Source organism: Carcharodon carcharias, chromosome X, assembly GCF_017639515.1.
Source record: "Carcharodon carcharias isolate sCarCar2 chromosome X, sCarCar2.pri, whole genome shotgun sequence".
Classification (NCBI taxonomy): domain Eukaryota; kingdom Metazoa; phylum Chordata; class Chondrichthyes; order Lamniformes; family Lamnidae; genus Carcharodon; species Carcharodon carcharias.
Genome location: NC_054507.1, coordinates 20,140,153 through 20,162,554, shown reverse-complemented (window position 1 = coordinate 20,162,554; position 22,402 = coordinate 20,140,153). Strand labels below are relative to the sequence as shown.

At 42.9% G+C, this 22,402-nt stretch overlaps 2 protein-coding genes and 2 long non-coding RNA genes across 4 annotated transcripts; 2 read left to right on the top strand and 2 right to left on the bottom strand.

Moving 5' to 3' along the window:
* Nucleotides 1-1,828: 1,828 nt before the first annotated feature.
* On the bottom strand, nucleotides 1,829-5,609 carry LOC121273327 (tubulin alpha chain). Its single transcript, XM_041180470.1, has 4 exons — nucleotides 5,514-5,609; nucleotides 4,013-4,235; nucleotides 3,687-3,835; nucleotides 1,829-3,041 (listed from the first exon to the last, which is right to left on the bottom strand). The coding sequence occupies exons 1-4, from the start codon at nucleotides 5,514-5,516 to the stop codon at nucleotides 2,061-2,063; spliced, it is 1,356 nt and encodes a 451-aa protein (XP_041036404.1). The 5' UTR covers nucleotides 5,517-5,609; the 3' UTR covers nucleotides 1,829-2,060.
* LOC121273328 lies at nucleotides 4,550-6,724 on the top strand. Its single transcript, XR_005941977.1, has 2 exons — nucleotides 4,550-4,776; nucleotides 5,894-6,724. It is a non-coding gene; the product is annotated as an uncharacterized LOC121273328 (long non-coding RNA).
* A 9,059-nt stretch (nucleotides 6,725-15,783) lies between these two features.
* On the bottom strand, nucleotides 15,784-19,798 carry LOC121273339 (tubulin alpha chain). Its single transcript, XM_041180491.1, has 4 exons — nucleotides 19,703-19,798; nucleotides 18,202-18,424; nucleotides 17,876-18,024; nucleotides 15,784-17,230 (listed from the first exon to the last, which is right to left on the bottom strand). Exons 1-4 carry the CDS (start codon nucleotides 19,703-19,705, stop codon nucleotides 16,250-16,252), a joined length of 1,356 nt encoding a protein of 451 aa, XP_041036425.1. The 5' UTR covers nucleotides 19,706-19,798; the 3' UTR covers nucleotides 15,784-16,249.
* Nucleotides 18,739-20,606, top strand: LOC121273340. The gene is made up of 2 exons (XR_005941979.1): nucleotides 18,739-18,965; nucleotides 20,083-20,606. It is a non-coding gene; the product is annotated as an uncharacterized LOC121273340 (long non-coding RNA).
* The last annotated feature ends 1,796 nt before the right edge of the window (nucleotides 20,607-22,402 follow it).

Here is a 22,402-nt window from a genome sequence, read left to right as displayed (position 1 = left end):
TTAGCAATGCTCAGTAGCACATTTTAAGGGAAATTCTATAGTCCTGTGCTGCACTCACAGCACAGTTCAGAGAATCCGTGAGACAATGTTATGGCCGTACCCCATACGCAGGTTCTCAAGTGCAGCACTCCTGAGGGCGGGATTGTGGACTTACCCTCTTGGCACCTGCATTTTCTCTTAATCTAAACGTTGTGCTATCTGGATTGTGAAAGTCAATATAGAGACTCGAGCACCAATATAAAGGACGTGAAACCCAATTCATTAGAGCCAGCACGTGAATCATCAATACAAAAAACAACAGCACCATTTTCCTGCTTGCTCTCTCCAAAGTAAGTGGTATTTTGAAAAGTTGCTGAGATCAACCTAAAAATAAAGAAAATGCTCACTTCCCTTTGCAAAACAAGGATCTTATTTTGGATCTGAGAGCATGACACAAACTACTTCCTTATTGAACCTCAACTCACTACATTGCAATTGTCATAATTCAATGAAAAGCTAAATTGCTGGCTGACAGCATAGCTCTGACAACCTTAACATGTTTCTGGTTTTCAAGTTATTTATGCTATATTTACAAAAGCGTTATATTGAATCAAAATATAACAGCACAAAAATATTTGTCTCATTTAATGGCTTGCTAGCTGGCTTTTTAAAAATTCATTCACAGGATTGTGGGCATTGCTGGCTAGGTCAGCATTTATTGTCCACCCCTAAATTGAAACCAAATCAAACACTTGGGGAAGAAAAAACATTGAAGGATATGGGGAAGGCAGAGAATTTGGATTAAAGCTAGTATCCATCTGATAGGCCAAATAGTCTTTGTGAAAAGTTTCCATAACTCATTGCGATGAACAAATTATTTTTGAATGTGTATTATTTAGCCAATAGCTTTGCTCCTAATGAGTTTAGCCACCATATCTTTAAAAGCAAAATAATCAAAGAATGAGTGCCCCCTTCCTGTAGTTCCATCTAAATGTGAATATCCATGGGATATCCAGCAACGTGGGAAGAAGCTGAATTAAATGTACACAATTAAAAGGCACTTGCTAACAGTCCCTTGCGTGGAACCTTATCAAAGGTAACAGCATATGTAATTGGAGGCAACCTTCTGGCATGTGCAGGAATTAATTAAGAAGGCAAGACGAAGGATGATGGGTATGTATTCCAATTGTCAGAATGTGAGTGTCCCCATAGATCTGCCAATCACTTTATTAACAGAATGGCATTTTCAAGATTGATGGCAACACCATTTTAGTAACACTAATTCATATAGATGGAAACAAAGTTGCAAATGGACATGCTCAATTTGTGGCAAATTAGTTTAACATGGGGAAAATACAGTTTCTAAACTGGACCTTGTATCAGGAAGTTCAGGATTTCTGGACCTGGTGTACTTAACATACATTTATGAATAATAGAAGGGTTTTATTCAAATTGCTACCTAGGCCACCAGTTTCAGATGTACTAGTTTTCAGGACCTTCTGGATAAGGGTCCAGTACCTGTACAAGATAACCACTTCTGAAAACTGCTTAAATCTCTGCATTCATGTACAAGTGGGCAAGTACAAAATTTGGTGTGTGTGTGCAGAACAAAAAAAAAACATTCCCTTAAATTAAATCCAGATGATTCAGGGGTGGTAATGTGACAAAGTTGATTTCCAATGCCCTGTCACTGAGAAAGCTTCAGTCAGCTGAAAGTATTAAAGTGAGTTTTTTTTTTAAAAAAGGATCACAGAACCAACATAGGCAAGTGAAACCAAGATAAATATCAGCCATGGTTTAAGTAAATGGTAGTACAGCTTACTTTTGATTCAGAAGTAACGAATTGAAAGCAATTTAAGCTCTTTTATTGCATCCGACATGAAAAAGGTTATGCATAGACATAAGCAAACATGATCAGAGATCAAAGACAACCATAAAAATAGGTACATACCCTACACAGTACATTCCTAACACCCTGGCTGTGTTAACATCATACTCAAAAGTTCGACACTCAAATGAGTTGAGCCTGGAGATAAAGACAAAATGCATGCTTGAGAATGGGATGGGACAGGAATTCAAAGTTAATATTCTTCCCCTTCCTCCTCTCCTTCCCCTTCAATGGAGTCAACACCAACTTCTTCGTAATCTTTCTCTAGAGCAGCCATGTCCTCACGGGCCTCTGAGAACTCTCCCTCCTCCATACCCTCACCAACATACCAGTGAACAAAGGCACGCTTGGCATACATCAGGTCAAATTTGTGGTCCAGGCGAGCCCAAGCTTCAGCAATGGCAGTGGTATTGCTCAGCATACACACAGCCCGCTGAACCTTGGCCAGGTCACCTCCAGGTACCACAGTGGGAGGCTGGTAGTTGATACCAACCTTGAAACCAGTTGGACACCAATCCACAAACTGGATGCTCCGCTTGGTTTTAATAGTAGCAATAGCTGCATTGACATCTTTTGGCACCACATCACCACGGTAAAGGAGACAGCAGGCCATGTACTTGCCATGGCGAGGGTCACATTTGACCATCTGGTTGGCTGGCTCAAAGCAAGCATTGGTTATCTCCGACACAGAAAGCTGCTCGTGATAGGCTTTCTCAGCCGAGATAACTGGTGCATAGGTAGCCAATGGGAAGTGGATACGGGGATATGGCACCAAGTTGGTCTGGAACTCGGTCAGATCGACATTCAGGGCACCATCAAAGCGGAGGGAGGCAGTGATAGAGGACACTATCTGGCTGATGAGACGGTTCAGGTTAGTGTAAGTTGGCCGTTCAATGTCCAGGTTTCGTCGGCAGATGTCGTAGATGGCTTCATTGTCAACCATGAAAGCACAATCAGAGTGCTCCAGGGTAGTGTGGGTGGTTAGGATAGAGTTGTAGGGTTCTACTACGGCGGTAGACACCTGTGGAGCTGGGTAAATGGAGAATTCAAGCTTGGATTTCTTGCCATAGTCAACAGAGAGACGTTCCATCAGCAGGGATGTAAAACCAGATCCAGTACCTCCGCCAAAGCTGTGGAAGACCAGGAAACCCTGGAGACCTGTGCATTGATCAGCCTGTAAAGAGACAAATAAAAACCATGTCAAGTATATCAAGAGTTGCTGTCCCAATTTTGCAAGTACTTTCCTAAAAGCAGCATCAGAGATTCTGACAGCATCCATTACTCTAATGAATAGTTTGTTTGTTGTTAACTTAAAACATAGGGCAACCATTTAAGCACTATTGGGTTACAGTTCAAGATGTGTTACCTTCAGTACAGTTAACAATTTAAAAAACATAGCCACCTTGAGTCAGAAGCTAATGGCTTCAAGCCCCACTCCAGAGACTCAGGCAACAAATCTTGTCTGACACACCAGTGCAGTAATTAAAAAAAAAGGTACTATCCTTTTGTTCTGATATGTCAATATTAAAATTACCCTCTGATAGGTATAAACATCCCTTTACCATCACAAAGGGATCTTCTTATTGCTATTTGTGGGACAATGGTATGTATTTGTCTTCCCAATTTCCTCACAATCAGAAATATTTTATTAGATTAAAACACTGGGACAGACATTACATGGTGATCATATCATTAAACATTTCCATTATCATCTATTTGGAAATTGATCAGTTATGTTGAAGGTGATGAGAAAGCCAACCCATAGTAGGTTTTTGGAACTACAATCATATCGCTTGTTCAGTTTTAAAACGTAACTCACTAGTTTACGGATTCGGTCCAGAACAAGGTCAATAATCTCCTTGCCAATTGTGTAGTGACCACGGGCATAATTATTGGCTGCATCCTCCTTCCCAGTGATGAGCTGCTCAGGGTGGAACAGCTGGCGATAAGTACCAGTGCGAACCTCATCTGGAAACCAAAGCACAAAATTGGTAAGTAGTCGATCAAAGAAGTCACACAACCTGCGCGATATTATAATGTGACTGTATATTAAGATCCACCCCATTTTGAAAAGCTTTTGAGCTCCAAGTAGATTGCATAGATTATATTCCCAATGGAATTGACTCAGCATTTAAAATAGTTTACCTATCACAGTTGGTTCCAAGTCCACAAACACAGCTCGTGGAACATGCTTTCCTGCTCCTGTCTCACTGAAGAAGGTGTTGAAGGAATCATCTCCACCTCCGATGGTCTTGTCACTGGGCATCTGCCCATCAGGTTGGATGCCGTGTTCCAAGCAGTAGAGCTCCCAGCAGGCATTTCCAATCTGCACTCCAGCCTGGCCAACATGGATACTGATGCACTCACGCTGTGGGAGAACGGAATATTAACGCAGTCATTATTAGCATATTGTATTGCATCTTCTTTGAAAGAAAGAGATTACAGAAAGCTCACAGGGCACGACAACCGCTAATTAAGAACTGTAATTTTAGAAAACCCTACGACTACAGCAGTGGCGCATATGCTCTAGGTCTATGATGTTAAGTGTTAAGGTGCCCCTTGTTGCATGGTTTAGCTGCTCAGAAGTCGTGTCCTTTATTAGATGACACTTCGCCAATCTCGTGATCCCATGGCGCTTTAGCCGGGAAAGTTGCACATGCGCACAGAACGGGGACAGGCTGACATGAGGATTATGGGAGATGTAGTTTTTCGCCGCCTCTCCACCTGGGCGCCAACCAGTGGCGGAACTACAATACCCACAATATAGTGCGCACTGCGGCACCTACAGGCCAGAGAGCGTCCGCCATGTTAACACCCGAACGGCGGTGAACTGTCTCCATCCATCAGTAGCAGCTGCCGCTAGATTCCTCTGCGGGAATCCAGTTAACAGTGCTGAAGAAAAAACAGCGGTACGAGTTATGAACTGATCGATTTACCACAGAGCCACATTTTCAAGAGGCTCGGCAGCCATTATCTGCACCTGGCTTTTCAATCATGGAGCAACTTAAAATTAGAGCAAAAATGACTATTTGTTGGGCCGCCTCCACCCTCAAATCTCCTCCTAGATTTTAAACTGCGCACCCACAGGCTAACGCGAGTGCTATTCAACTCCCGCGCTTTGCACTCAAAACAATCGGTGAAAGCAAAAAGCTGTTCACTGGTGCGCTTTCAAACCGGCCGGATGAAAAGGAAACAGATCCTGATTCTCGCGGGTAAACTTTATATTCAAAAAGCAGAGCGACCAATGTAGCGCATTCGGCACATGGATGCTGCAAAGATCACTTATTTTCTGCCTCACCCAAGCGAAATAATCAATCGATCAGTGAATTTTCCCAAACAAAGAAAATATTTATATCCTGGAAGATTATGTTTCGGGGGGTGGAATTGAGCACCATCGAGCTTTAATACAAAATATTAAATGGTGAATTGAGTCTCAGTTTTAACAATGTTGCCACGTTAGTTACTTCATGACTACATTGTTTTCATTCACAAAATGTGTTGCACTTCAAAAAAAATGCAGCACGATGGCGACAAAACGGAATTTACTGCGAATGTTAAAATGTTATATGTAACTTACTTATTACATCTTAATTATGGACAGCCCAGATATAAATTTATCTTTTCAATGAGAAAATTGCAGACTTACCATTTTCTTTTCAAGTTATATACGGATGAAAATGACCTTACAAAAGATGACTGTTACTTCGCTCGACAGTAACGAGTCGATGTAAGTAACCGAATGGGAAATGTTGGCGGGTGCCACCTTTTTATATTGATGGAGGCCGGCCTTAGTCCAGTCTTTCATTGACATTGGCTCCAAGGAAGAAGGGAGGTGGCGGGAGAAGATGTCAGTCAGATTTGGATTGGGCAAATGTCGTTATTTTAAAACACGTCAGCTTTAACGGTACAAATCCTGTTTCAGGAACTGCGCAAAAAAAAGCACTGCAGAATGTACTAGAAAAGGGGCGAGTACCTTTCGCTTTGAGCAAGTGTTGAGATTTGAAGTGGAACATTTTTTTCTTCCAGCCCTACTCTTCAATTTTACCAGCAGTCCAGCCACGCCCTTCATCTCTTTCACAGATCAAATTTTAGAAAAAAGTGACATTCTGAAAAATCCTCACATTTCATCCACTTAATATTTGTACAAGGATGAACAACGAAGAAAGCTCAATTGGGCATTGGAAGCTTTAATAGAGTTAGACTATGAGAAGAATGACATCTGTGTTCTGCAGGCATCTGCAGTAGGGGCGGGGATGAGCGAGATTGCAGAATGCGGACAATGAGGAAAGCAATTTGACCGAGCCCACAGTTGCTGCAGAATTTATTTCACACTTCCATCATGTATCCTTGTCTTTTTACTTTGGAATGTCGGAAAGAGAGACATTACACACAACATTGTGATAAAATTATGCCGTGCATCATTAGTTTAAAAATGCCTTAGCTTATTGCGATATTCAATATAGTAATACTGTATATATGTTTAAATATGTGATTTTAGCGCACCTGACATTGAAATGGGAATGTGCAGTGCAAAGCTCCACAAAGAGGAAGTTTTTGATCAGTAATAGGCAGAGGTTTAAAATAATCAGATTTAAAAGCATTCTGCCTCAGTGGTCGCATTCTCACCTTTGAATCAGAGTGGGGATTCAAATGCCACTCCAGAGATTTAAACGTCATCCAGGCCAGTGGTTCTCAAATTTATTTGGTTGAAGGAGTCATTTTCAAATGGATTAGTAATCATTGATCTCCAAATATATGATATGAAAGTGCTGTATGTAAGGGGTGTTTTAATAATGGAGCACTTTTTAGAATCAGTCGATTCTAATTTCAGCAAGAGTAAATTCTGCACTAATATGGCCTAATATGTATTTTTTCCCTACCAAAAGATCACTAAATTCTACAACCCCCCAAATCTGGAGAATAGCAGAAGTTAGAGACACAATCATCGATCAGCTTTCTGACGCCCCGCACCTGCTAATCTTCATGCTGTTCTCAACACTCCTCCATGCGCACTCCTAGGTGAGACAGCCAGCCCACTGTATGGTGCACATGTGGTGCCCACACTGCACTCATTCTTCCCAGTTTGCACCAAGCCCGCCTTACTCTTGTCTCGACCACAGCACCACTCTGGAACTAACTGTAAACTCTACAATGCTTCTTCCATGCTAACCATTATAACAAAGGATTACATAGCTACAGAAGGAGGCCATTTGGCACAACCAGTCCATGCTGGTGCTTATGCTCCACTCAAGCTTCCACCCAATTTTTCTCATCCAAATCTATCATCGTAACCATCTATTCTCTTCTCCCTCATATGCTTAACTAAAAGTAAAATACTGTGGATGCTGGAATCACTCACTGGGGAGAATAGCTTACTCCTGTTCTTATATATCTTCCTAGGTGCAAAGTCCAGATAAGGGAGAAATCAAACTCCTGGATGCTGGCTTCCCAACACTTGAGGCTCAAATGGAGAGCAACGGTTTGATAAAATAGACATGCTAGGGACCTAAATCCCAGTCTGAGGTAAAAATTTTCTTTAACCTTGCATTGAGTTAAAAAAATATTGGTTTTATTTCTGAAATTACTTTAAAATGGTCAAATGTGTCAGCTGTGCAAAATTTTAAGTACCTGACTCTGCTTTGTTTTCCTCTCCAGTTTGTTTCCTGCATGCTGGTTGCTCTCTGATACTTTGACTCAGTAATCATTCTTAATGTGTGACCCTGGACAGTGAATGTTAAGCTTTTCAACATGCATCTAGCAAAGAAACTTGTACTTTTCAATGAGGTCACACTTAATTTTGGTATTGGTAGGCTGATTGACATCCTATGGTAAACTGTGCATCATAGCTCCCACATCATCTGGTACTAGGTTCCTTGGGATGGAAAGTTTCGGATGAAGTAATGTTTGAGACTACTTTTGAGACTACTGCCCAAATATTCTGCTCTTATGATTTAGGGAAAAGGGTTTGTGCCATCAGTCCATGACTCAGTAAAGACATTTGAAGGCTGGTTCCATCCACGTTTCATACTCTTCTCAAGGGCCAGCTCGTGTAGTGCAGCTCAACCCATTCTATATTCCATGGGTGCTTGTAGCTTTCAGTACTTCAACCCAAGTGGCCACTTTTCATGTGTGAGCATAGTTGCAACAGGCTATTTGGCTGTGTGTGTGTGAGATGGGTGCAGGGAGTGTCCTCACAAAGCCTAATTCTGCCCTCTACCTGTCTGGTTGAATTTACTGTACAGTAAGCAGGCACAGACTGATTTCTCTCCTTTTTAACTAGGCCAGCTATCATGCCAATATTGCTACTCTGGCTGAGCTCAGCTAACACATTAGAAACCAGATACTGACTTTCATTGACTGAGTTTATTTGTTAAGAATTGTATTGGATGACATACTAGGTGCACATGGAACTATACCCCAATAATAGTGAGTCAGTGCTCCTGATCAGTGTACAGAAACATCTGCTTAGTTCTCCAAAAAAGTGCATTTATCTTCTGACCCATTACTCTTTCTAAACTTGAGGTCATCCGAAACTCTGCTGCCCATGTTTTAACGTGCAGCAAGTCCTGTTCCCCTATCACCCCTGTGCTCGCTGACCTACAATTGTTCCCGGTCAAGCAATGTCTTGATTTTAACATTCTCATCCTTGTTTTCAAATCCCTCCGTGGTGACACCTCTCCCTTTTCTGTAACCTCCTCCAACCCCACAACCATTCAAGATATCTGTGCTCCTCTAATTCTGACCTCTTGTGCATTCCCGATTATAATTGCTCCACCATTGGTGGCCATGACTTCAGTTGCCTAGGCCCCAAGCTCTGGAATTCCCTCCCTATACCTTTCCATCTCTTTCCTCCATTAAGCCACATCTCAAAACCTACCTCTTTGACCAAGCTTTTGGTCATTGGACCTAATATCTCCTTATGTGGTTCGGTGTCATGCTTTATTTTATAATGATCCTGTGAAGTGCCTTAGGAAGTCCCATTAAAGATGCTATATAATCATACGTTGCTAGTTCTGTTTAGGTATTTATTTTCTAATGTACACTGGATGCAGAGGGATCAATGTATGAGTTTTTCTCATTTTCAAAGCAGAGTTGGAGTCACCGTTGAGGAAGTTTTCCTATTTAAAAAACGTAGTCATTACAGCCTTTTGCCCATGGAGTCCTTGCTGACTCTCTGTAGAGCAACCCAGTCACTCCCATTCCCATGCTCTATCACTGTAGCCCTGCAGTTTTAGCTGCCCTAATAGTTCCCTATTTGGTTCCTGTGAAGCACTTTAGGATGTTGTTGTGAATATCTAGTTTGTGGTTCATGTGTTTTAGTGTGGCAGGAGGTATTGTCACTGGACTTGTAATCCAGAGAACCAGGGTGCCTGGGTTCAAATCTCACCATGGCAGGTGGTGAAATTTGTATTCAAATAAAAATCTGAAAAGTCTCATGATGACCATAAAATGATTGTTGTAAAAACCCACCTGGTTCACTAATGCCCTTTAGGGAAGGAAATTTGCCATCCTTACCACAACAATGTGGTTGACTCTTAGCTGACCTCTGAAATGGCCTAGTATCAAAGCCTAAATGAAACGGCATAGACCACCCAGTATCGACCTAGTCTCTGGAAACGGCAGTGGAAAACTTGCCCCTATTGACCCTGCAAAATCCTCCTTACTAATATCTGGGGGCTTGTGCCACAGACTAGTTAAGCAGCAGCTTGACATAGTCACACTCACAGAATCATACCTTACAAATAATGTCTGCAACACCACCATCCCTGGGTGTGTCCTGTCCCACCAGCAGGTGGCAGCGCAGTGGTGTACAGTTGGGAGGCAGTTGCCTTGGGAGTCCTCAACAGTGACTCTGGACCCAAACATGGGCAAGGACACCTTCTGCTGATTACATACCCCCAACCCCCTCAGCTGATGAATCAGTACTCCTCCATGTTGAACACCACTTGGAGGAAGGAAGCACTGAGGGCAGTGTATTCTTGGTACACCAAGAGTAGCTCAGTAGTACCACTACAGACCGAGCTGGCCAAGTCCTAAAGGACATAGCTGCTAGATGGGGTCTGCGGCAGGTGGTGAGGGAAAAACATACTTGACATTGTCCTCATCAATATGCCTGCTGCAGGTACACCTGTCCACTACAGTATCGGTAGGAGTGACCAGCGCACAGTCCTTGTGGAGACGAAGTCCTGTCTTCACACAGAGAATACGCTCCATCATTTTGTGTGGCACTAACACCATGCTAAATGGGATAGATTTCCAAAATTCAGCAACTCAAGACTGGCAACCATGAGATGCTGTGGGCCATTAGCAGCAGCAGCAGCAGAATTGTACTCAACCATAATCTGCAATCCCATTGCCCAGCATATCCCCCACTTTATCATTACCACCAAGCCAGGGAATCAACCCTGGTTCAATGAAAAGTGCAGGAGGTCATGCCAGGAGCAGCACCAGGCATACCTAAAGATGAAGTGTCAACCTGGTGGAGCTACAACACAGGATAACATGCGTACCAAGCAGCAAGTGATATACAGAGCTAAGCGATTCCACAACCAACAGATCAGATCTAAGCTCTGCAGTCCTACCGCATGCAGTCATTTATGGTGGTGGACAATTAAACAACTCACTGGAGGAGGAGGCTCCACAAACATCCCCATCCTCAATGATGGGCGAGCCCAGCATATCAGTGCACAAGATAAGGCTGAAGCATTTGCAACAATCTTCAACCAGAAGTGCCAAGTGGATGATCCATCCAGGCCTTCCCCAGCATCACAGATGCCAGTCTTCAGCCAATTTGATTCACTCCACATGATATCAAGAAATGGTTGAGGGCACTGGATACTGCAAAGGCTATGGGCCCTGAAAATATTCCGGCAATAGCACTGCAGACTTATACTCCAGAACTTGCCACGCCACTAGCCATGGTGTTCCAGTACAGCTGCAACATTGGCATCTACCCAGCTATGTGGAAAATTGCCCAGGCATGTCCTGTACATTAAAAGCAGGACAAATCCAACAAGAAATTATCGCCCTATCAGCCTACTCTCGATCATCAGTAAAGTGATGGAAGTGGTCATCAAAAGTGTGATCAAGCGGCACTTGCTTAGCAATAGCCTACACACTGATGCTCAGTTTCGGTTCTGCCAGGGCCACTCAACTCTTGACCTCATTACAGTACAGCCTTTGTTCAAACATGGACAAAAGAGCTGAACTCTAGAGGTGAGGTGAGAATGACTGCCCTTGACATCAAGGCCGCATTTGACCGTGTGTGGCATCAAGGAGCCCTAGCAAAACTGGAGTCAATGGGAATCAGGGGGAAAACTCTCTGCTGGTTGGAGTCATACTTAGCACAAAGGAAGATGGTTATGATTGTTGGAGTTCAGTCATCTCAGCTCCAGGACATCACTGCAGTAGTTCCTCAGGGTAGTGTCCTAGGCTCAACCATCTTCAGCTGCTTCACCAATGACCTCCCTTCCATCATAAGGTCAGAAGTGGGGATGTTCACTGATGATTGCACAATGTTCAGCACCATTTGTGGCTCCTCAGATACTGAAGCAGTCCATGTCCAAATGCAGCAAGATCTGGATAATATCCAGACTTGGGCTGACAAGTGGCAAGTAACATTCACGCCACACAAGTACCACACAATGACCATCTCCGACAATTGAGAATCTAACCATTCAATGGCATTACCATCACTGAATCCCCCACTATCAACATCCTGGGGGTTACCATTGACCAGAAACTGAACTGGACTAGTCATGTAATTAACCATGTAAGTAACCTTGGCTACAAGAGCAGGTCAGAGGCCAAGAGTCCTGTGGCAAGTAACTCACCTTCTGACTCCCAAAAGCCTATCCACCATCTACAAGGAAACAGTCAGGAGTGTGATGGAATATTTTCCACTTGCCTGGATGAGTGCAGATCCAACAACATTCAAGAAGCTTGACACCATCCAGAACAAAGCAGCCCACTTGATTGACACCCCATCTACAAACATTTACTCCCTCCACCACCAACACACAGTGGCAGCAGTGTTTACCATCTACAAGATGCACTGCAGGAGCTCAGCAAACCTCCTTATACAGCACCTTTCAAACCCATGACCACTACCATCTAGAAGGAGAAGGGCAGCAGACACATGGGAACACCATCACATGGAAGTTCCCCTCCAAGCCACTCACCATCCTGACTTGGAACTATATTGCCATTCCTTCACTGTTGCTGGGTCAAGATCCTGGAACTCCCTGTCTAACAGCAGTGTGGGTGTACCTACACCACATGGACTGCAGTGGTTCAAGAAGGCAGCTCACTACCAGCTTCTCAAGGGCAATAGGGTTGAGCAATAAATGCTGGCCTAGCCAGCGACACCCTCATCCCATGAATAAAAAAGTGTATAATATTTAGTTTTAGGAATTAAAGTTTAACTGTAGAAAATAGGATAAATGCAATTAAAGCAACTTGGAACCTATTACACTTAAATGTTTGGGGCCATATTGCCTTAAGAGGTTACCAGTTAAGATCATAAAGCAGCAGGTGGGCTCATTTAGCTAAAGAACTGGAGGCGTTTCTCCTCTGCAATCCTTGCAGTAAAAGCATTCTAGAAAAACAGTTTTGTTTGTGAGGTAGAGCAAAATTGGTTTAAAAGCATACAGTTATCCCTGAAAGTGTGTTGCCCCATTTACTTCATCAGATCAAAGAAGAAATTGTAAATGAGGGATAATTAATCTAAAGGTCGGTTTGAGGACAGCCAGTTGTCATGGAGTCGGGTGGAGTCTTCTGGTTTCAATTTATCTGGGTGTTTGCTGAGTTAGTTGCAACTTTGTACTTATTCAACCTTATATATTTCGATTATTACACAAAAATCTTCAAAGTTAGACTCAAATAATCCATTAAACCATGATGGCGTGTAGTGTCACAAACATACATTTCATAAAACCTTAATTTTTGTTCCCTATTAATTATGTATCTTCAGATGTTTTCAATCATTAATTCTAGGATATTTAGTATACATAAAATGTTTAACTAGTTGCTGGTATATTGTGACATAACAGGAAGTTTTGCCTGAAGTTTAGCACACATTCAGCATTGGCCACAAAATCACTATTAAAGTTGTCTAAAATGAAGGTGAGTGGTCTAAGGCAACATGTTTGCATCCCAAAATTAAAGTAACTGTAAAATGTTGTTCCTCAAACATCTTCCCCACCTTCACATCCAGCTTCCTTTTTTTAGATTCATTCATGGGATGTGGGCTTCGCTGGCCGGGCCAGCATTTATTGCCCATCCCTAGTTGCCCTTGAGAAGGTGGTGGTGAGCTACTTTCTTGAACCGCTGCAGTCCATGTGGTGTAGGTACACACACAGTGCTGTTAGGGAGGGAGTTCCAGGATTTTGACCCAGCGACAGTGAAGGAACGGCAATATATTTCCAAGTCAGGATGGTGAGTGATTTGGAGGGGAACTTCCAGGTGGTGGTGTTCCCATCTATCTGCTGCTCTTGTCCTTCTAGATGGTAGTGATCATGGGTTTGGAAGGTGCTGTCAAAGGAGGCTTGGTGAATTCTTGCAGTGCATCTTGTACATGGTGCACACTTGCTACTACTGTGTGTCGGTGGTGGAGGGAGTGAATGTTTGTGGATGGGGCAGCCAATTAAGTGGGCTGTTTTGTCCTGGATGGTGTCAAGCTTCTTGAGTGTTGTGGGAGCTGCATTCATCCAGGCAAGTGGGGAGTATTCCATCACACTCCTGACTTGTGCCTTTAGTGGACAAGCTTTGGGGAGTCAGGTGGTGAGTTACTCGTCGCATGATTCCCAGCCTCTGAACTGCTCTTGTAGCCACAGTATTTATATGGCTAGTCCAGTTCAGTTTCTGGTCAATGGTAACCCCCAGGATGTTGATAGTGGGGGATTCAGTGATGGTAATGCCATTGAACATCAAGGGGCGATTGTTGGATTCGCTCTTGTTGGAGATGGTCATTGCCTGACGCTTGTGTGGCGCGAATGTTACTTGCCACTTGTCAGCCCAAGCCTGGAAATTGTCCAGGTCTTGCTGCATTTGGACATGGACTGCTTCAGTATCTGAGGAGTCGCGAATGGTGCTGAACATTGTGCAATCATCAACAAACATCCCCACTTCTGACCTTATGATGGAAGGAAGATCATTGATGAAGCAGTTTAAGATGGTTGGGCCGAGGACACTATCCTGAGGAACTCCTGCAATGATGTCCTGGAGCCGAGATGACTGACCTCCAACAACCACAACCATCTTCCTTTGTGCTAGGTATGACTCCAACCAGCAGATTTTCCCCCTGATTCCCATTGACTCCAGTTTTGCTAGGGCTCCTTGATGCCACACTCTGTCAAATGTGGGCAGTCACTCTCACCTCACCTCTGGAGTTCAGCTCTTTTGTCCATGTTTGAACCAAGGTTGTAATGAGGTCTGGAGCTGAGTGGCCCTGTCGCAACCCAAACTGGGCATCAGTGAGCAGGTTATTGCTAAGCATGTGTCGCTTGATAGCACTGTTGATGACCCCTTCCATTACTGATGATGGAGACTAGACTGGTGGGGTGGTAATTGGCCAGGTTGGAGTTGTCCTTTTTGTATACAGGACATACCTGGGCAATTTTCCACATAGCCCGGTAGATGCCAGGGTTGTATTTGTAATGGAACAGCTTGGCTAGGGTTTGTGAAGGTTGATTGTAGCTGTCTTCCAATTCATAAGAACATAAAATATAAAATCAGTAGCCCATTTAGTCAGATCCACCAATCAACAAGATTATGGTTTATTTTCTACCTCAACTCCACCTTCCTGCACTATCCACATTAATATTCTCATCAGTCATAAATGGCTGATCCCTTATTGAGATTGTGACCTCATGTTTCAGAATCCAAGGCTGGGGGAAAACATTTTCTCAGCATCAACCCTGTCAAGTCCCTTAATGTTTCAGCCTCTCATTCTCCTAATCTCCAGGGAATATAGGCCAATTCTATTCAACATCTAATGGGTCAAGTCCCCACTCTCAGGAACCAGCAAACATTAAGATTGGGCAATCAGAAAATATTGACTTCTTTCCTTCCCCCCCCCCCAAAATGGATAACTTTGCCTTACTGTATTCCATCTGCTGTTTTTGCCCACTCAGCTGTCTATATTCCTCTCATCTAACTTTGTATTGTAAGCAAACTTGGATATGTTGCTCAGTCCCCTCACCTAAATCATTAATAGAGATTATAAACAGCAGAGGCCCAAATTCTGATCCTTGCAGCACCTTACTGAATACAGCCCAAGATCCTGAAAAACCTCCCATTTATTGTTATGGTTTTCTGTTAATCAGTCCTCAATCTATGTATTATTCTAATCCTCCATCAAGGTGATCATACAACTGTTGGGAGTTGGGTGGGGGGCAAGAAAGGAAATGGTTCATTTGAGTAAAGAAACATTACTCCTGTCCTTGCAGAACATCTACACTTCTATTAGATTGCCAGACAGAGAACACATGTAGGAACCCTATTTTCCTCAGTCCCTACCACAAACCGTAGGATGCTATAAATTGTACCATCCTGTCAGGTAGTTGTTCTGCTCTAACCATTAAGCACAGTTATGCGATCAACCATTATGTTCTGGTACTAAAGTCACTTATTTCCAAGCCTCACTTTTTTCCTCCACCCACCCCTCCCCTCTTAATGCCCTTGCCAACCCAGTACACTTGCATTAGGATGACACTGATGTAATTAAGTAAGAGATAATTTCAAGTGCCTAGAATGCAAGGATCAAGTTCCTTTAACAGGATGGATGGACTTGGATTTAGAAGTTCTGAAGTATATCTAAATACGCTAGCTTTTGCTGTGCCCTATTACCCAATGAGTGCTAGTTAAAAAAAGTAGTTTACATTTGTTTAACAAATGTAAAAATGCAACAAGGCAGATGAAGACAGGGATCTTTATTGATAACACCATAAGGACAGAACAGGAGTTACATTTGCAACAGAAATTTGTAATGCTGCACAGCATCTCAATTCAGATGTACATTGCTACAGATGATCACATTTTTTTTTAGCTCACATCACACCTTAAATAATTAAAAAAACTATCCACTGACCCAAAGCCAACTGAAGTTAATCAAAGAGGCTTTCAAAAAAATGTAGCAGACTCAACATTGGGTAGACAAAAAAAAATTGTAACAGCAGAGCATATGGAATGCAAACATCATTCCAGTTGTGATTGAACGACAATGGACGAGAACCATGCAGCAGTGTAACTGATGATAGTAAATTGAAGGACCCAGTCCAAGTTGGTCAATCTTCAGTTACAATTCACTATGTTTAACTCAATGTTTTGTACTTTTATCTTGGTTCCCTGTTACAGCAGCACCATATTGTGATGAGAAACATTTTAATATTCTTCCCCTTCCTCCTCTCCTTCCCCTTCAATGGAGTCAACACCAACTTCTTCGTAATCTTTCTCTAGAGCAGCCATGTCCTCACGGGCCTCTGAGAACTCTCCCTCCTCCATACCCTCACCAACATACCAGTGAACAAAGGCACGCTTGGCATACATCAGGTCAAATTTGTGGTCCAGGCGAGCCCAAGCTTCAGCAATGGCAGTGGTATTGCTCAGCATACACACAGCCCGCTGAACCTTGGCCAGGTCACCTCCAGGTACCACAGTGGGAGGCTGGTAGTTGATACCAACCTTGAAACCAGTTGGACACCAATCCACAAACTGGATGCTCCGCTTGGTTTTAATAGTAGCAATAGCTGCATTGACATCTTTTGGCACCACATCACCACGGTAAAGGAGACAGCAGGCCATGTACTTGCCATGGCGAGGGTCACATTTGACCATCTGGTTGGCTGGCTCAAAGCAAGCATTGGTTATCTCCGACACAGAAAGCTGCTCGTGATAGGCTTTCTCAGCCGAGATAACTGGTGCATAGGTAGCCAATGGGAAGTGGATACGGGGATATGGCACCAAGTTGGTCTGGAACTCGGTCAGATCGACATTCAGGGCACCATCAAAGCGGAGGGAGGCAGTGATAGAGGACACTATCTGGCTGATGAGACGGTTCAGGTTAGTGTAAGTTGGCCGTTCAATGTCCAGGTTTCGTCGGCAGATGTCGTAGATGGCTTCATTGTCAACCATGAAAGCACAATCAGAGTGCTCCAGGGTAGTGTGGGTGGTTAGGATAGAGTTGTAGGGTTCTACTACGGCGGTAGACACCTGTGGAGCTGGGTAAATGGAGAATTCAAGCTTGGATTTCTTGCCATAGTCAACAGAGAGACGTTCCATCAGCAGGGATGTAAAACCAGATCCAGTACCTCCGCCAAAGCTGTGGAAGACCAGGAAACCCTGGAGACCTGTGCATTGATCAGCCTGTAAAGAGACAAATAAAAACCATGTCAAGTATATCAAGAGTTGCTGTCCCAATTTTGCAAGTACTTTCCTAAAAGCAGCATCAGAGATTCTGACAGCATCCATTACTCTAATGAATAGTTTGTTTGTTGTTAACTTAAAACATAGGGCAACCATTTAAGCACTATTGGGTTACAGTTCAAGATGTGTTACCTTCAGTACAGTTAACAATTTAAAAAACATAGCCACCTTGAGTCAGAAGCTAATGGCTTCAAGCCCCACTCCAGAGACTCAGGCAACAAATCTTGTCTGACACACCAGTGCAGTAATTAAAAAAAAAGGTACTATCCTTTTGTTCTGATATGTCAATATTAAAATTACCCTCTGATAGGTATAAACATCCCTTTACCATCACAAAGGGATCTTCTTATTGCTATTTGTGGGACAATGGTATGTATTTGTCTTCCCAATTTCCTCACAATCAGAAATATTTTATTAGATTAAAACACTGGGACAGACATTACATGGTGATCATATCATTAAACATTTCCATTATCATCTATTTGGAAATTGATCAGTTATGTTGAAGGTGATGAGAAAGCCAACCCATAGTAGGTTTTTGGAACTACAATCATATCGCTTGTTCAGTTTTAAAACGTAACTCACTAGTTTACGGATTCGGTCCAGAACAAGGTCAATAATCTCCTTGCCAATTGTGTAGTGACCACGGGCATAATTATTGGCTGCATCCTCCTTCCCAGTGATGAGCTGCTCAGGGTGGAACAGCTGGCGATAAGTACCAGTGCGAACCTCATCTGGAAACCAAAGCACAAAATTGGTAAGTAGTCGATCAAAGAAGTCACACAACCTGCGCGATATTATAATGTGACTGTATATTAAGATCCACCCCATTTTGAAAAGCTTTTGAGCTCCAAGTAGATTGCATAGATTATATTCCCAATGGAATTGACTCAGCATTTAAAATAGTTTACCTATCACAGTTGGTTCCAAGTCCACAAACACAGCTCGTGGAACATGCTTTCCTGCTCCTGTCTCACTGAAGAAGGTGTTGAAGGAATCATCTCCACCTCCGATGGTCTTGTCACTGGGCATCTGCCCATCAGGTTGGATGCCGTGTTCCAAGCAGTAGAGCTCCCAGCAGGCATTTCCAATCTGCACTCCAGCCTGGCCAACATGGATACTGATGCACTCACGCTGTGGGAGAACGGAATATTAACGCAGTCATTATTAGCATATTGTATTGCATCTTCTTTGAAAGAAAGAGATTACAGAAAGCTCACAGGGCACGACAACCGCTAATTAAGAACTGTAATTTTAGAAAACCCTACGACTACAGCAGTGGCGCATATGCTCTAGGTCTATGATGTTAAGTGTTAAGGTGCCCCTTGTTGCATGGTTTAGCTGCTCAGAAGTCGTGTCCTTTATTAGATGACACTTCGCCAATCTCGTGATCCCATGGCGCTTTAGCCGGGAAAGTTGCACATGCGCACAGAACGGGGACAGGCTGACATGAGGATTATGGGAGATGTAGTTTTTCGCCGCCTCTCCACCTGGGCGCCAACCAGTGGCGGAACTACAATACCCACAATATAGTGCGCACTGCGGCACCTACAGGCCAGAGAGCGTCCGCCATGTTAACACCCGAACGGCGGTGAACTGTCTCCATCCATCAGTAGCAGCTGCCGCTAGATTCCTCTGCGGGAATCCAGTTAACAGTGCTGAAGAAAAAACAGCGGTACGAGTTATGAACTGATCGATTTACCACAGAGCCACATTTTCAAGAGGCTCGGCAGCCATTATCTGCACCTGGCTTTTCAATCATGGAGCAACTTAAAATTAGAGCAAAAATGACTATTTGTTGGGCCGCCTCCACCCTCAAATCTCCTCCTAGATTTTAAACTGCGCACCCACAGGCTAACGCGAGTGCTATTCAACTCCCGCGCTTTGCACTCAAAACAATCGGTGAAAGCAAAAAGCTGTTCACTGGTGCGCTTTCAAACCGGCCGGATGAAAAGGAAACAGATCCTGATTCTCGCGGGTAAACTTTATATTCAAAAAGCAGAGCGACCAATGTAGCGCATTCGGCACATGGATGCTGCAAAGATCACTTATTTTCTGCCTCACCCAAGCGAAATAATCAATCGATCAGTGAATTTTCCCAAACAAAGAAAATATTTATATCCTGGAAGATTATGTTTCGGGGGGTGGAATTGAGCACCATCGAGCTTTAATACAAAATATTAAATGGTGAATTGAGTCTCAGTTTTAACAATGTTGCCACGTTAGTTACTTCATGACTACATTGTTTTCATTCACAAAATGTGTTGCACTTCAAAAAAAATGCAGCACGATGGCGACAAAACGGAATTTACTGCGAATGTTAAAATGTTATATGTAACTTACTTATTACATCTTAATTATGGACAGCCCAGATATAAATTTATCTTTTCAATGAGAAAATTGCAGACTTACCATTTTCTTTTCAAGTTATATACGGATGAAAATGACCTTACAAAAGATGACTGTTACTTCGCTCGACAGTAACGAGTCGATGTAAGTAACCGAATGGGAAATGTTGGCGGGTGCCACCTTTTTATATTGATGGAGGCCGGCCTTAGTCCAGTCTTTCATTGACATTGGCTCCAAGGAAGAAGGGAGGTGGCGGGAGAAGATGTCAGTCAGATTTGGATTGGGCAAATGTCGTTATTTTAAAACACGTCAGCTTTAACGGTACAAATCCTGTTTCAGGAACTGCGCAAAAAAAAGCACTGCAGAATGTACTAGAAAAGGGGCGAGTACCTTTCGCTTTGAGCAAGTGTTGAGATTTGAAGTGGAACATTTTTTTCTTCCAGCCCTACTCTTCAATTTTACCAGCAGTCCAGCCACGCCCTTCATCTCTTTCACAGATCAAATTTTAGAAAAAAGTGACATTCTGAAAAATCCTCACATTTCATCCACTTAATATTTGTACAAGGATGAACAACGAAGAAAGCTCAATTGGGCATTGGAAGCTTTAATAGAGTTAGACTATGAGAAGAATGACATCTGTGTTCTGCAGGCATCTGCAGTAGGGGCGGGGATGAGCGAGATTGCAGAATGCGGACAATGAGGAAAGCAATTTGACCGAGCCCACAGTTGCTGCAGAATTTATTTCACACTTCCATCATGTATCCTTGTCTTTTTACTTTGGAATGTCGGAAAGAGAGACATTACACACAACGTTGTGATAAAATTATGCCGTGCATCATTAGTTTAAAAATAGCGAAACAGCTTTTTTACTGCAATATAGAATGATGTGTACATGTTTAAATGCTGTAAGTGATTTTAGCGTGGATAACATTAAATGAAGGTATGCAGTGCCAACCCATTCTCTTTACACAGAAGAGTTTTTTGGTGAGTTACTAGGCAAAGGCTTAAAGGCATTAGATATCACCCTTCTGTTTCAGTGGCCGCATTCTCTCCTTTGAATCAGATTGCGAATTCAAGCCCCACTCCAGAGATTTAAAACGTCATCTAGGATGTCTGAGGAATAATAAAATAACATAGACGACGAGAACAAAAAAAAACTCTCCGATATTTACAGTAACATCCTGGAGAGTATCAAAAAGACAGTCACTGAAGTCAAAAAATTGATCTACAGAGGAAAAAAACTAGAAAATATTGGATACATTTGTATGAATTACAAAGAACACAGCTTTTATGATACTGTATCTGATAAACCTGCGACACCAATTTTTCTTGGCGTTTTGTGTGTCACAGTCGCCTATTCCTTCCTCATACTGCAAAGGATCATATGCGAATCACTTTATGATCACTCGGGAAGGGATGATTTCATTAGTAATTGACAACACGGCTTTCGGAAAATATTATACAAATTGGATAGAATTATTTGAGGAAGTCACTAGAGTAGTTGATGAGAGAAATCCTTTAGACATCGTCTACCTGGACTTTCTGAAAGTCTTTGGTGAGGTACCTCAAACTCGATTACTTGGCAGTATAGAACATTGTATCAGCAGGAATTTCATACACTGGATTAGGAATTGACTCCAATCCTGCAGCTAAAATGTGGCAGCTAATGGATGTGCCTTAACCTGGAGACATGTTACTCGTGGTGTCCCCTAGGGACGGGTCGTAGCGCACCCCGCCCATCCCATTTTTTGAATGGCAGTATGGTCGGTAAGTTTACAGGTGATACCAAAATCTATGCAATGGTTAAGACGGTAGAGAAATGCAATCTAAGGAAAATAAATTTAGGTGTGCTGGGGCAGTGGTTCTCCAACTTTTTTGGCTGAAGTGATTGATAGAAAGATTTGAGGGGAGATGAGGAAAACAACTTCTTCCCAGAGGTTTGTAGGGGGTCTGTAACTCACTGCCTGAAAGGGTAGTTGAGGCAAAAACCCTAAACTTGTTTAAAAGGTGTCTGCATATGCACCTCATGCACCATAACCTGGATCAAATGCTGGGAAGTGGGATTAGGCTGGGTGGCTCATTTTTTGGCCAGTGCAGACACAATGGGGCAAGTGGCCTCTTTCTGTGCCGTAAACAATCTATGATTCTTCAAATTGATTCGTAATTATAGACCCATCAAAATTATAATACTATATAATACTCATAATATGAAAGTACTGCAAATAAGGAGTGTTTTCATAATGCTTTTTAAGTAAATAGGTAGTTGCTTATATGTGTAAGATCGGTGCGCCTGCTTCTCACTGCAGAGCCTGCCTATCCTTGGCACATTGATTATCACACTCTGCTCTCACCTCCCAGCCTCTGACTGCCGGTCACTCTTGACCACAGTGTTCCTTCTAACCATGATGTCCAGGGTGGTTGTCCATGCTGCCCCCCCCCCCACCGCTTGGTAAGCCCTTTCATTTGCAGACCCCCTGGAAAGTCTCAGTGGACTACAGTTTGAGAACCATTGTGCCCGGGAGTAGGTCACTGATTCATTTTGTGTGATTCGCAGCTAGTCAGACTTCAGTCAGTGCAAAGCCTTTGTCCATTTAAAAAAACATTTTTACAAAGCAACCAGGATGATATATATGTCATATATGTCTTCTGGGCATGACACTACATTTATCTAAGTTAAATGCAATTTGCCATTGAGTGACCTACTCCCTGGAACGTCTGAACTTCTGTACCAGTGCCTACTACAAGATTAATTCATCTCCACAT